General features: G+C 41.5%; 1 protein-coding gene across 1 annotated transcript; it reads right to left on the bottom strand.

Moving 5' to 3' along the window:
* Positions 1 to 1,645: 1,645 nt before the first annotated feature.
* LOC311303461 (zinc-binding protein A33-like) lies at positions 1,646 to 9,671 on the bottom strand. The gene is made up of 6 exons (XM_084429963.1): positions 9,238 to 9,671; positions 3,807 to 3,902; positions 3,464 to 3,694; positions 3,324 to 3,346; positions 3,124 to 3,242; positions 1,646 to 2,510 (listed from the first exon to the last, which is right to left on the bottom strand). The coding sequence occupies exons 1-6, from the start codon at positions 9,631 to 9,633 to the stop codon at positions 1,969 to 1,971; spliced, it is 1,407 nt and encodes a 468-aa protein (XP_084286089.1). The 5' UTR covers positions 9,634 to 9,671; the 3' UTR covers positions 1,646 to 1,968.
* Between the last annotated feature and the right edge of the window lie 3,305 nt (positions 9,672 to 12,976).

The raw sequence follows: 12,976 nt of genomic DNA, 5'->3' as shown, positions 1-12,976 counted from the left end.
TTAATAAAGTTGAACTTGAACTGGCGCGTTAGTGAATTTATTTATAAAAAATAAAAAAAAGCAAAATACAAAACTCTCGTAGGGGAAAGGAAATATATATGTGTAGGGATACAAATGTTGTCAATATACAAAAAAGTATTAACCAAGCAGAAAACAACAACAAAAACAAAACAAAACCAAAGAGGGGGAGCTACTTCATAATACATAAATCAAAGGCAAAAAGGCTAAAGAAAATAAAATTAACATTTGGAGCGTCACACACACACAATGGCGCGTTAGTGAATGGTGACATGAGAAAGAGAAAAGATCGTCACAAGACCAGTAACAGCTGTATTTTTATTAACTAAAATTAATACAGCATATTAATAGCAATAGTGTGCCAAGGCCCAAGTGCCAAGCAAAAAATGCAGGGACAAGTGTGTGGCAAACAAATCAGGTTCATCAGGTTCGATTATTAAGGCTTTTAATCGGCAGGATGCTGCTGGTCGTTGTGCTCTACTGGCAGAGCTAATTATACGTCAAATTTAACACCGCATACACACCATTGCCGAAGAAGAGCTTGCCTTCACTAAATTTAAACCTATGTTGCAGCTCATGGAAAAAGAACGGAGTTGCGATTAACATGACGTATGCAAATGACAAATCAATAAGTTATGCATATGGATCAAAATTTATCCTTACCTCCGGCAGAATCTTGTCCAAGGATTCTTTGAAGAATAGTTGTAGTATAAGCTACACTTACAATGCTCTGGTAATATATTTATAGAATTGCCTTCTATGAGCTGAAGTATGAAGAAACAGTAGGCCTACTTGTCTTTAAAAAATAAAATGTATTTATACAAAAGATTAAAATACTGGTTATACAATAAAACAATAAAAGGTTTGTATCAAACAAAACAAAAGGTTACAGATTATAATACTTTCAGCTCTATCCTTTTCAGGGCAGTCCTGAAAAAGGATTTACAATGGCTAATTACCTTATATGCTGTTCAAGCGGTATATATGGTTAACTTGTTCTCGTCCGAGTTTGTCAAGTTAAGAAATACAGCAGAGCTATATCAGTCAAAGGATTCTAGTAAAAAGTATACTGAAGATGAACTATATTCTGTTCAGGGCTGCAATGACATCAAAATCATATAGATTTATACAAAAAGCACTCATATAGGAACGTTGGTTACATCAGTTCCTGTGTGCTAGGGTTTTTCCCAGAGGAAGTAAAACCATGTGACTAACAAATCATTTGACAATGTAAAGCATACGTAAATCATGTAACAATGTAAAAATTGTGACAGGCATAAATCATAAAACAATGTACTTTCAATACTACATTGTATTAACTCATGGGAATTGTGTTTTACCACAAGTGTGCATTCATGTTAACATTCTTCCTTCCTTTTCTGCCCATCCATCGTGGGAACCTATTGGAATGTGTTCTTGAATATAAGTCAGGAAATGGATGTGTGTTTGTTAGTGCATTATAAGCTCCAGAACTCAAGGAATCTTTCCTTGCAACACACACACACACACACACACACACACACACACACACACAGACCATTTTTCAAGTACATGCATACAAACCACACTGACATCCACATGAATTAAAACTGCAACATTTATACAATTGATACGCAAATACGCAGAAGAAGAAAACATGAATAAAGCGAGTATTTGCTTTATAGGCCAAACCTGAGAAAATGCCGCCATCTTGTGAAAAAGTCCAAATTTAAATTTTGCATCTTTACCAACAGAATAAAAATGTAAAATGTTTGTTTGTTAAATGGCCCTGGGATTAAAAAAAAGAAATGTAGTTTTCAATGGGGATATTTTTTGTCCTTAAGGTCCTGAGTGTAAATATTTTGTGTTATTTTACATTTAAGTGTGATTGATGAATAAGATGCTTTTATTACAGTGTTCTTATTGAAGCATAATTTGCAAAACTGAATTAATCTAGAAGCAGAATCAGATTTAACTGTGATTTTCTGCTGTAATAAAGAGTTTAACTGGTAAGATCCTCAGAGGAGTTGTGCAGAAATTACATAAGAATGGAAAGACTGTGTCGTTGAAGGTGGATGTGAATGTGAGTAAACGTGTGTTAGTTACAGGATCAGAGAATGACACTGTTCCTCTGTCATAGTCCAGCTGAACTCTCACACGCTGAAGCTTCTGTTTAACAGTTAAGGAAGTGGCGGGTTTCTCTGGGGATTCTGACATGTATTCGCTGTCCATGTATCGCACACGCCAGACATTAGAGTCAAAGAAATCCTTTCCCTTCCTTTGGTTTGATGCTGTGGTTATTCCAAGATTCCAGTATGTATTGTCTCCAACCTCCACATCCCAGCAGTGTGTTCCTGAGTTAAAGCCCTCAGATCCCAGGACAATTGGATACCTGACAAACCTCTCTGGATTATCAGGAAGTGTTTTATCTCCAACACTGTACGACACACTGGTCAGATCAGCAGAGAGTGTGAGAGAAGGACCTGCTGTGTTTGGATCCAGAGTCAACGGAGCTGCAAAGAGAATAACATCAGATTACAGGATGAAATATTATGTATTAGAAATGTAAATGTAAAACACATATAAAGATTTTGTTGAAAGAGATCATAACTCATAACAATGGTCTCTCAGTTACTGTCAGAATGGATTGAGGCTTTATGTTTAATATCAGTATTCAATCAACACTATTGTATCCTAATACATAAACATAAACCATGAGGAATAGACTTTTCATTATGAGTTCGCTGTATGATCTGATGATTTTCTGAAATTCAGTTAGAAATTCAAGTGATTATTGTAAGCCCGCACTCAATCGGCCCGATGGAGGCATCCAATCAGCGGCTGAAGGTCTCTGTCTTTTCTCATGGCAACGTATTTTGATTGAATGAAATACATTTTCTCAAATGTATTTTCTCGTTATTTCATCTGACTCCATAAATGAAAAGGTTTTAATGATATCTGTGCATCATTAGATGTGAGCGAATGTTTGACTATTTTGAGAAAATAATGTCAGAGTCAGTTAGAATAAAATCAAATGTTTACAATTTATTATGTCAGGGTATCATGCCAATTACATAATCAGTTCAAAGATAATCAATATAAAACATCAAATCTGCTGAGACTCACTGTGTTGGACAGTTTCCAGCATCTTCTTCCAGACTCTGAACGGCAGGTTACCCAGATAACGCGACACATGAATCAAAGCTCCAGAACTCATCCGTGGATCCGGCTGTGAGATCTGGACTCTGAGGAACATTCAGGAGTCAGAACTGCAGTGAATTTGAGTTCAGATCCACTGAGAGAAGAGATACGAGCAGCTCACTCACCTTTCCATCGTGACTTTATAGTTCTGGAAAATATAGAGTTTGAAAACATTTTAATATCTTATCAAACACTCTCAGTGTCAATGAGTCTCTCTATACAAGTTGTTTTATGCACAAAGAATGAAGCCAGATTGATTTGTCACCTTTATAAATGAGACGTCATTGTCTTTCATCATCTCCTCCATGTCTCTGATAGTGTGTGAAAGAGCTGAGATGTGTGTGTTCATCTCCTCCAGCTTCTCCTTCATCCTCTGCTTCTTCTGCTCCTCTTCCTCTCTCAGTGCAGTGATTGTAGCTTCTTCTTCGTCTCTGAGAAACTGATGAAGCTTCTCAAACTCTTCTTTAATCTGACGCTCTGTGTGCTCAGCTTGAGACTGAAATCAAATCACATTCACTTCAGTCAGCGCTGTATGAACACACACTCCACTAATGTCAATAATAAACTCTGTGTGTGAATGTTGAGTATTGAACTCTTTATATCCTCACCTTGATGTGTTTAATTGTTTTATCACACTTTTTCTTCATTTCTTCTCCATGTTTGAGCTTGTCTTGTAAGGACGTCAGTGCTGTATTAAATTCCTCCTACAGGTTAAGATGAATATCTGTGAAACTTATGCAGCTCTAAGAGGTTTAAACATTGTATGTTTGGATGTTTTTATTGTTATATTATATGTTGAATGGGTCATTCTCATGGAAGCATTTGTGTCTGAAAATGGCAGGAGATATATTTTTTAATTATTTAATTTGGAAAGGATGAACATCAAGAAATCATTGTTTTCATTAAACAAATATGTTTTTTGCAATGGCCAATTCTTAATTATTATATCCATGCATTTATAAATTAGTGGTTGTGCAAATACAAATACTGAGGGTGAAATAATGCTAGTATTAATCACTTTTTGGTGTGTCTTGTAATAAATCGCATATTATTAATGAAAAAATATTAATAAAACATGACATTTCTATTTTCTATGTTTTGTGCCAATGCAATTACATTCAAGATTTGAACATCAGAAGGTTGAAGTTTTGTGTAGAATTTTATATCAGTAGAAAGTCAGAGATTGTCACGGTTGGTAGATCCGCTGTCTCATTCTAGTCTGTGCGTTTACGTGTGTGTGTGTGTAGGGTGTGGGTGTGTCTTAGTTCATTCATTGTTTCATGTGGGCGTTGTCACTGATCTCCCTATCATCCTGATCAGCGACAGCTGATTGTTATTATCACAGCCTATTTAATGCCCTGTCTTTCATCTCATGTTTGTCAGATCGTTGTTTGATGATTCCCCGTCTGCGTGCCTGCTCCTGTCTTGTTCCCTCGTGTTTTGCCTGCACTGCACTGTACCGGACTGGATTATTCATCGCCGATCTCACCACGGATTCTTCACCGCCGATCTCACCACGGATTCTTCACCAGCACTCTCACTGAGGATCGCCTGTCTCAGCCCCTGTGTCACGCTCTCCTGTTTGCTGTGTTCCTGGCGATCTCCCGTTTGCTGTGTCTCTGACGATCGCGTCAAGAAGAATACGTTATCTGTCATCAACCTTGAGTGTTTATTACGAAATAAACTTATTGTGCACTCGCACTTGTTTCCTATCAGTTTGTCGTTACAGAACGATCTGACCCAGCATGGAAGCAGCGAGCGCGGAGTCCTTCAAGGATTTTGTGGACCACAGTATCGCCAGGATGGATCAGCAACAGGAGAGTATCTCTAACACCGCACGCGCAGTTCCAGCGCTCGTGACACAGGTGTCCGGGCTCACTCAGCAAATCCAACTGCTGAGCCCTCCCACTGTGCCGCCCACACCGCCTGTTCCCCTCGTCGTGCCAGACGTCAGAGATCGTCCAGAACCACGACTACCTGTTCCTGAAAGTTATGCTGGTGAGCCGAACTTTTGCAGAGCGTTTCTCAAAAAGTGTTCTATGCATTTTGCTCTACAGCCGAAGACGTTTGAGACTGAGAATTCCAAGGTGGCTTTCGTCCTTACGTTGCTGAAGGGGAGAGCAGCGTTGTGGGGAACAGCGGTGTGGGAGAACCAAGACCTATGCTGCGCCTCGTTCCACACACTCTCCACGGAGATGAGGAGGGTCTTCGACTGCGTGGTGGCCGGCCGGGAGGCGGCCAGAAAATTAGCCGACCTGAAACAGGGAAGCTCTTCGGTGGCGGATTACTCGATTGAGTTTCGGACCCAGGCGGCGGAGTGCAAGTGGAACGAGGAGGCACAGTGGGATATGTTCAGCTCAACGGGCTCATCGACCTGGCTCTGCGGGTGGATGCCCGCATCAACCAGCTGGACCAACACCTCCATCCCATCCGCATCCATGGCAGTGTTGGGCCGAGGGGCAGCCTGGAGGAAAGCACGGTCGGACCCACCAACGATCCCGAGCCCATGCAGGTAGGGAGAGCCCGGCTTACCCAGGAGGAGAGAGAAAGGCGGAGGTCCCAAGGACTCTGCCTTTACTGCGGCGGCCGCGGACACTTCTTACACTCGTGCCCGGTAAAAGAGCAAGCCCGGTAGTAAAGTTGAGGCTACTATCGGGTGGGATCTCCACCGGGAAGTCCTCACCATCCACTCTCCTTCCGGTTAGGCTGAGATGGGCCAACAGCACGCACACCTGCCAGGCACTTGTGGACTCCGGGGCCGAGGGGAATTTCATGGACATTCACTTAGCAGACAAACTTCACCTTCCCATCTCGTCTCTTCCTCATCAGATCTCGGTCAGTGCTCTAAATGGCCAACAGCTCCCCAACATCTCTCTCTCCACTGGTCCCATAACCCTCATCACCTCTGGCAACCACGTTGAGACTATTCCCTTCCTCCTTATGGACTCCCCTGCCGCCCCGGTGGTGTTGGCTCACCCTTGGCTCGTCAAACACAATCCTCATGTGGATTGGGGCTCCAACACTATTTCCATGTGGAGCGTGTCCTGTCACGAGTCTTGTCTTGTTTCCCAGCGGTTTTTCAGGCACTCGTCAATGACGTGTTGAGAGACATGGTTGATCAGTTCATATATGTCTACCTGGATGACATATAGATTTTTTCTTCGTCTCTCCAGGAACACGTTCAGCACGTCAGACGAGTGCTTCAGAGGCTGCTAGAGAATGGGCTTTTTGTCAAGGCGGAGAAATGCGAATTTCATGCACAGTCTGTCTCTTTTTTAGGATACATCGTCTCTTCTGAGGGAATGCGCATGGATCCTGACAAGGTTAAGGCTGTGATGGATTGGCCAAGTCCAGATTCCCGTAAGGCCCTACAGCGGTTTCTGGGGTTTGCCAATTTCTATCAGCGTTTCATTCGCAATTTCAGCCAGCTAGCCGCACCTCTGACTGCCTTGACCTCCCCCAGAACGACGTTCAGGTGGTCGGACACAGCCGAGGCTGTGTTCTCCAACCTCTAGAGTCGCTTCGTTTCGGCTCCCATCCTTGTCGCCCCTGATTCCACACGTCAGTTCGTGGTGGAGGTCGACGCATCAGAGGTGGGGGTAGGAGCAGTTCTATCCCAGCGCGCGTCCTCAGATGACAAGATGCATCCTTGCGCGTTTTTCTCCCATCGGTTATCACCTGCCGAACGTAACTATGACATTGGTAACAGGGAGTTGTTGGCCGTCAAGTTAGCGTTGGAGGAGTGGCGTCATTGGTTAGAAGGGTCGGGGGTACCTTTTATCGTTTGGACCGATCACAAGAACCTGGAATATATTAGATCTGCCAAAAGACTCAACTCCAGACAGGCTCGGTGGGCACTTTTTTTCGGACGTTTTGATTTTACTCTCTCGTACCGCCCGGGTTCCAAGAACATCAAACCCGATTCATTATCTTGTATTTTTGATCCATCCGAACGCCCGGTTACTCCCGAGTGTATTTTACCCAAGAAAGTAGTTATCTCCACACTCGTATGGGAGGTCGAGTCAAAGGTCAAGACGGCCTTAGAAGGGGTAACGCCTCCGCCCGGTTGCCCACCGAATCGTTTGTTTGTGCCGGAGGAGTCACGGTCCTACGTTATTCGATGGGGTCATTGCTCCAACGTGGCTTGTCATCCAGGAGTAAGTCGCACTAGCTACTTAATAAAGCAACGATTCTGGTGGCCATTAATGGCTCGTGACATTCACGATTTTGTTTTGGCTTGCTCAGTTTGTGCCACTGCTAAGACGTCTAACTGACCTCCTGATGGGTTACTTCGACCGCTGTCTGTCCCTTCTAGACCCTGGTCCCACATTGCGCTAGATTTTGTCACCGCCCTCCCGCCCTCTAATGGCATGACGGTTGTTTTAACCGTAGTGGACCGGTTCTCGAAGGCGGCACATTTCATTCCCTTGCCCAAACTACCCTCAGCCAAGGAGACAGCGGTCACGGTCATTGATCACGTCTTTCGGTTACATGGCCTCCCGATGGACGTGGTTTCTGACAGAGATTCCCAGTTTGTGTCCAAATTCTGGCGATAGTTTTGTAGATTATTAGGGGCCACAGTCAGTCTGTCTTCGGGTTATCATCCCCAGAGCAATGGTCAATCTGAGCGAGCCAACCAAGACCTGGAGAGAATGTTGCGATGTTTGGTCTATAAGAATCCTTCGTCCTGGAGTCAACAACTCTCTATGGTTGAGTACGCACATAACTCGTTGCCAGTGTCATTCACGGGCCTCTCTCCGTTTAAATGTAGCTTAGGATACCAGCCACCTATCTTTCCGAGTCTGAAACCCGAAGTCGCGGTCCCCTCCGCTCACGCCTACGTCCAGAGGTGTCACCACACATGGACTAGAGCCCGTGAGACTCTGCTCCAGGTGGGGGCGCGCACCAAGGCTAAAGCCGATCGCCACCGGTCTAGGCCACCCGTATACGTCGCTGGTCAAAAAGTGTGGCTTTCTACTAAGAACATTCCTCTCCGCTCCGTGTCTAATCTCCGTGACAGTCCGCCTCAAACTTCCTCCAGCGTACAGGAGAATTCATCCCGCCTTTCATGTATCCAAAATAAAACCCGTTTTTCGTTCTCATCTTAATCCGCCTGCCCCGGTTCCTCCCCCGCCGCGACTCGTAGATGGGGAACCTACTTATTCGGTACATCGTATCCTGGACTCGAGACGGAGGGGACGCGGGTTCCAGTACTTGGTGGACTGGGAGGGTTACGGTCCGGAGGAGAGGAGTTGGGTAGCTGCTCGAGACATCCTGGATCACTCCCTCATCGATGATTTCAATCGACAGGTAGGGTTGTCTGGGAACGCCAGGAGGCGTTCCTAGGGGGAGGGTACTGTCACGGTTGGTAGATCCGCTGTCTCATTCTAGTCTGTGTGTTTACGTGTGTGTGTGTGTGTAGGGTGTGGGTGTGTCTTAGTTCATTCATTGTTTCATGTGGGCGTTGTCACTGATCTCCCTATCATCCTGATCAGCGACAGCTGATTGTTATTATCACAGCCTATTTAATGCCCTGTCTTTCGTCTCATGTTTGTCAGATTGTTGTTTGATGATTCCCCGTCTGCGTGCCTGCTCCTGTCTTGTTCCCTCGTGTTTTGCCTGCACTGCACTGCACTGTACCGGACTGGATTATTCATCGCCGATCTCACCACGGATTCTTCACCGCCGATCTCACCACGGATTCTTCACCGCCGATCTCACCACGGATTCTTCACCAGCACTCTCACTGAGGATCGCCTGTCTCAGCCCCGGTGTCACGCTCTCCTGTTTGCTGTGTTCCTGGCGATCTCCCGTTTGCTGTGTCTCTGACGATCGCGTCAAGAAGAATATGTTATCTGTCATCAACCTTGAGTGTTTATTACGAAATAAACTTATTGTGCACTCGCACTTGTTTCCTATCAGTTTGTCGTTACAGAGATTTAGTCTGAGTAAAAACAAATTCTGGTCTATTGTAAACACAAACAATACTCTCTGTTTAGCACTGTATTCAGCATATGAAATTAGAGATATTTGTCTTACCTTGTAAGATGAAACCACTTCACTGATGGGTCTGAATGTGTGATTGGTGTGTTTCTCTGAGTCTCTGCACACGAAACACACAGGCTGTTTGTCCTCCAGACAGAAGAGTTTGAGTTTCTCACTGTGTAAACTGCAGATCTCCTCAGATCCTGATGAAGGTTTCTCATTTCTCTCCTTTATCAATGAATCACACAAGTTTTTTAACGCTAGATTAACTGGCGGATTACCTTTAGAGGATCTTCCCCTGCAGAGAGGACACTCCTGAGTTTTCTTAGTTTTCCAGAACTGTTGTAGACACTCTTTACAAAAACTGTGACTACAGGACAGAATAACAGGAGTCTTGAAGATGTCACAGCAAACAGGACAAGAAAGCTCTTCCACAGATTTTGAATCCATTTCCTCGTCTTGTAAAAGATCCAATGATCTACAATTTACTTTCACTTTCTGAACTTTGGTTTAATTAACCATTACAATCAAAATCTCATCTGGTTTCATTCAGAAATAAACAAAAATGCTATAATATAAAGTACCCTCCTCTGTTCTTCACGACACTGACTCGTTTTAGCTTTCAGTAAAACTGAAAGGCAGAAATAATGACTGAGGGTGGAGTTTCTGAAGACAGACTGGACTGGATTTTTATCTCTGTAAAGCCGCTTTGGATTACATGGATGGTAGCAGTTGCTGACTTCAGAACATCATACTAGCATACTACTCTTCCTATTTCTGCCATTTTTTTATGTGTTTTTTTTTTAAGCCGGTAGGAAAACTTGCATCACCATCTTCAAGTTCAGCTTGGAGTGAGCATCGAGTTTGCGAATCGATTTCGATTCGATATCTATTCATTTGGATAAAAATGTAATTTTTCTCTCATGGAGAAAAATCTAATGTGGTAAACTGCACAGTGAACTCTGTCAGCTGGTACATTATTATTAAAGGTTAATTAATAATTGATTTGTACACAATTGCATGCACAATATGCATTTTTTTCGTAATAAAACATACAAAATTTGAAGGCTGAGACTTTGTTTCATATCGAAAGTATCCTGCTATGTCTTGTCTGTCAACCTATAGACCTTTCTCACAATAACCGGAAATATGTAATCGTTGTGGAAGTTCCTGTCAAGCATCAACATATCAGAAAAACATACCCGGACAAGAGAAAATGGATCAGAGTCTTTACAACTTAAAAAAAAAAAAAAAACTTTTTCATGGTCCAGTTGTTGATGACTTTGTAAAATGGTGTGGTGATGCTTGTCTGCAGCTGAATGTATCTAAGACCAAAGATATGACTATTGATTTCAGAACTGAAGCCCATTCTTCCCAGTATACGTTCATTAAAGGTGAGAAGGTGGAGTGTGTGGAAAGTTATAAATATTTAGGACTATTATTGACAATAAACTGCGTTTTGGTGTGAATACGAAAAAAGAAGTCTGTCAGTTTTATTCAACAGTTATGTCCTTAATCATGCTCTTAGGTAGTGACCTTTTTTTGCACTCAAAGTTCTCTATTCTGCTCTCGCTAGACTACAAAAGATGAAAAACAATTGATACAAATATTATTTTGTCCCTTGTGCAATCAGATTGTAAAATACTCAGAATGGTATATATTAGTATTTTAAATGTATATGTAGCCTACTGTTGTGTGTTCTTATTTATTTTGTTTTATATTGTGGTATATATTTTATATTTCTACTACGTTGCATACAAATTGCCCGCAAAGGATCTTAATAAAGTTGAACTTGAACTGGCGCGTTAGTGAATTTATTTATTTTTATAAAAAAAGAAAAAAAAGAAAAGCAACATACAAAACTCTCGTAGGGGAAAATATATATATGTGTATACATACATGTTGTCAATATACAAAAAAGTATTAACCAAGCAGAAAACAACAACACCAACAAAACAAAAACAAAGAGGGGGAGCTACTTCATAATACATAAATCAAAGGCAAAAAAGGCTAAAGAAAATAAAATTAACATTTGGAGCGTCACACACACACAATGGCGCGTTAGTGAATGGTGACATGAGAAGGAGAAAAGATTATCACAAGATCAGTAACATCCCGCCGGATTGCCTGAATCCATTTCCGTCGAACTTCATCATCAACAGGGAACTGAGGGAAGGAATGAAACCGACAGATATGGCTGCTTTTTTAAACAAAAACAAGACACATCTTAGCTGTGTCCCAAGTGACATGAACAAACAATGAACAGCTGTATTTTTATTAACTAAGATTAATACAGCATATTAATAGCAATAGAGTGCCAAGGCCCAAGTGCCAAGCAAAAAATGCAGGGACAAGTGGCAAACAAATCAGGTTCATCAGGTTCGATTATTAAGGCTTTTAATCAGCAGGATGCTGCTGGTCGTTGTGCTCTACTGGCAGAGCTAATTATACGTCAAATTTAACACCGCATACACACCATTGCTGAAGAAGAGCTTGCCTTCACTAAATTTAAACCTATGTTGCAGCTCATGGAAAAAGAACGGAGTTGCGATTAACATGACGTATGCAAATGACAAATCATGTGCCAATATCATCGGGTGATATGATATAGAGCCAGAAGACCAAATTTCAAATCCTGGCCACAGATGTGTAAACCCCCAGTGATTGCTGGTGTTGTTTTTAAATAAATTAAATGTGTTAATATTAGGGCCGTGACATTAACTTTAATGGATTAATCTGCGTTATTTTTTTTAACGCGTTATTTTTTCTCCGATTAATTCATCGAAATTAACGCGTTAAAAAAAATAACGCAGATTAATCCATTCCGTATTGACCTTTGAACCTGAAGCCGTTCTAGCCACAATTCGACTGTAAAATGAAGGAGGGAGACGAGAACGCGCTGGCGCTGCCAGGATCATTGATTGGAACATTTACTTATAAAAAACAGCCGGCATTTCAACGTTGAGTCACCGGTGAACGTAAGGGACCAAGGTCGAATCAATGTTGGATTATGTTTCGATTGTGCAAAACGAATCAACGTTGAAATCGTGACGTTGTTTCATTGTTGATTTCGTGACGTTGTTTCACCGTCTCTTCTTTCAATATGGGTGAATAAAGATTGTATGACGACGTTGTTGAACCAATGACGATTTGCTTCGGTTTTGCAAATTGAATCAACGTTGATATCGTGACGTTGTTTCACCGTATTACCTTTCATCATGGGATAATGAGTCATGACAATGCTGACTGAATTTGTGATTAACTGTACACTTACTTTACTTGCAGCAATGGCTTAATTAAACACATTTAATAAAAATATAACACATGCTCAAGATTGTAAAACAAGTTTTATTCTGAAAAACAAAAGTCTAAAAATGCTTTCTAAAACAGATGAAAAACATCTCAAACTTTAAATTTCAGCATTTTCGAAGTAATGTTAAAAACCTGTAAAGCAAGTGTAAATAATGTTTATAATTTAATGTTTAATATCAAATGTATAATTTAATAATGTTCAATAATTTAATAATGTTCAATAGTATTGTATTGATTATTTGCTAGGCACAATTATTTCAATGCTCACCCTTTGAACATTTGAACATTATTTCAATAACATGTTCAACACAATTATTTTTAATTGATTGACAGCCCTAATTTATATGCAATTAAAATGCGATTAATTTCGATTAATTAATTAGAAAGCCTCTAATTAATTAGATTAATTTTTTTAATCGAGTCCCGGCCCTAGTTAATATATAATTTGTAGTTGTGGTGCTTCCTAATTTTTGGTGGGTGC

This window comes from Rutilus rutilus (assembly GCF_951802725.1).
Source record: "Rutilus rutilus genome assembly, chromosome: 14".
In the NCBI taxonomy this organism is placed as follows: Eukaryota; Metazoa; Chordata; class Actinopteri; order Cypriniformes; family Leuciscidae; genus Rutilus; species Rutilus rutilus.
Note: the sequence above shows the minus strand (reverse complement) of the source record. Positions and strands in the feature narration are given on the sequence as shown.

Coding starts and splice junctions, on each gene's coding strand:
- LOC311303461 (XM_084429963.1), bottom strand. CDS start 9,633: ATGGATTCAAAATCTGTGGAAGAGCTTTCTTGTCCTGTTTGCTGTGAC. Junction 3,347..3,463: donor ATGACGTCTCATTTATAAAG/GTGACAAATCAA, acceptor TATATTTTCCAG/AACTATAAAGTCACGATGGA. Junction 3,243..3,323: donor TATAAAGTCACGATGGAAAG/GTGAGTGAGCTG, acceptor AATGTTCCTCAG/AGTCCAGATCTCACAGCCGG.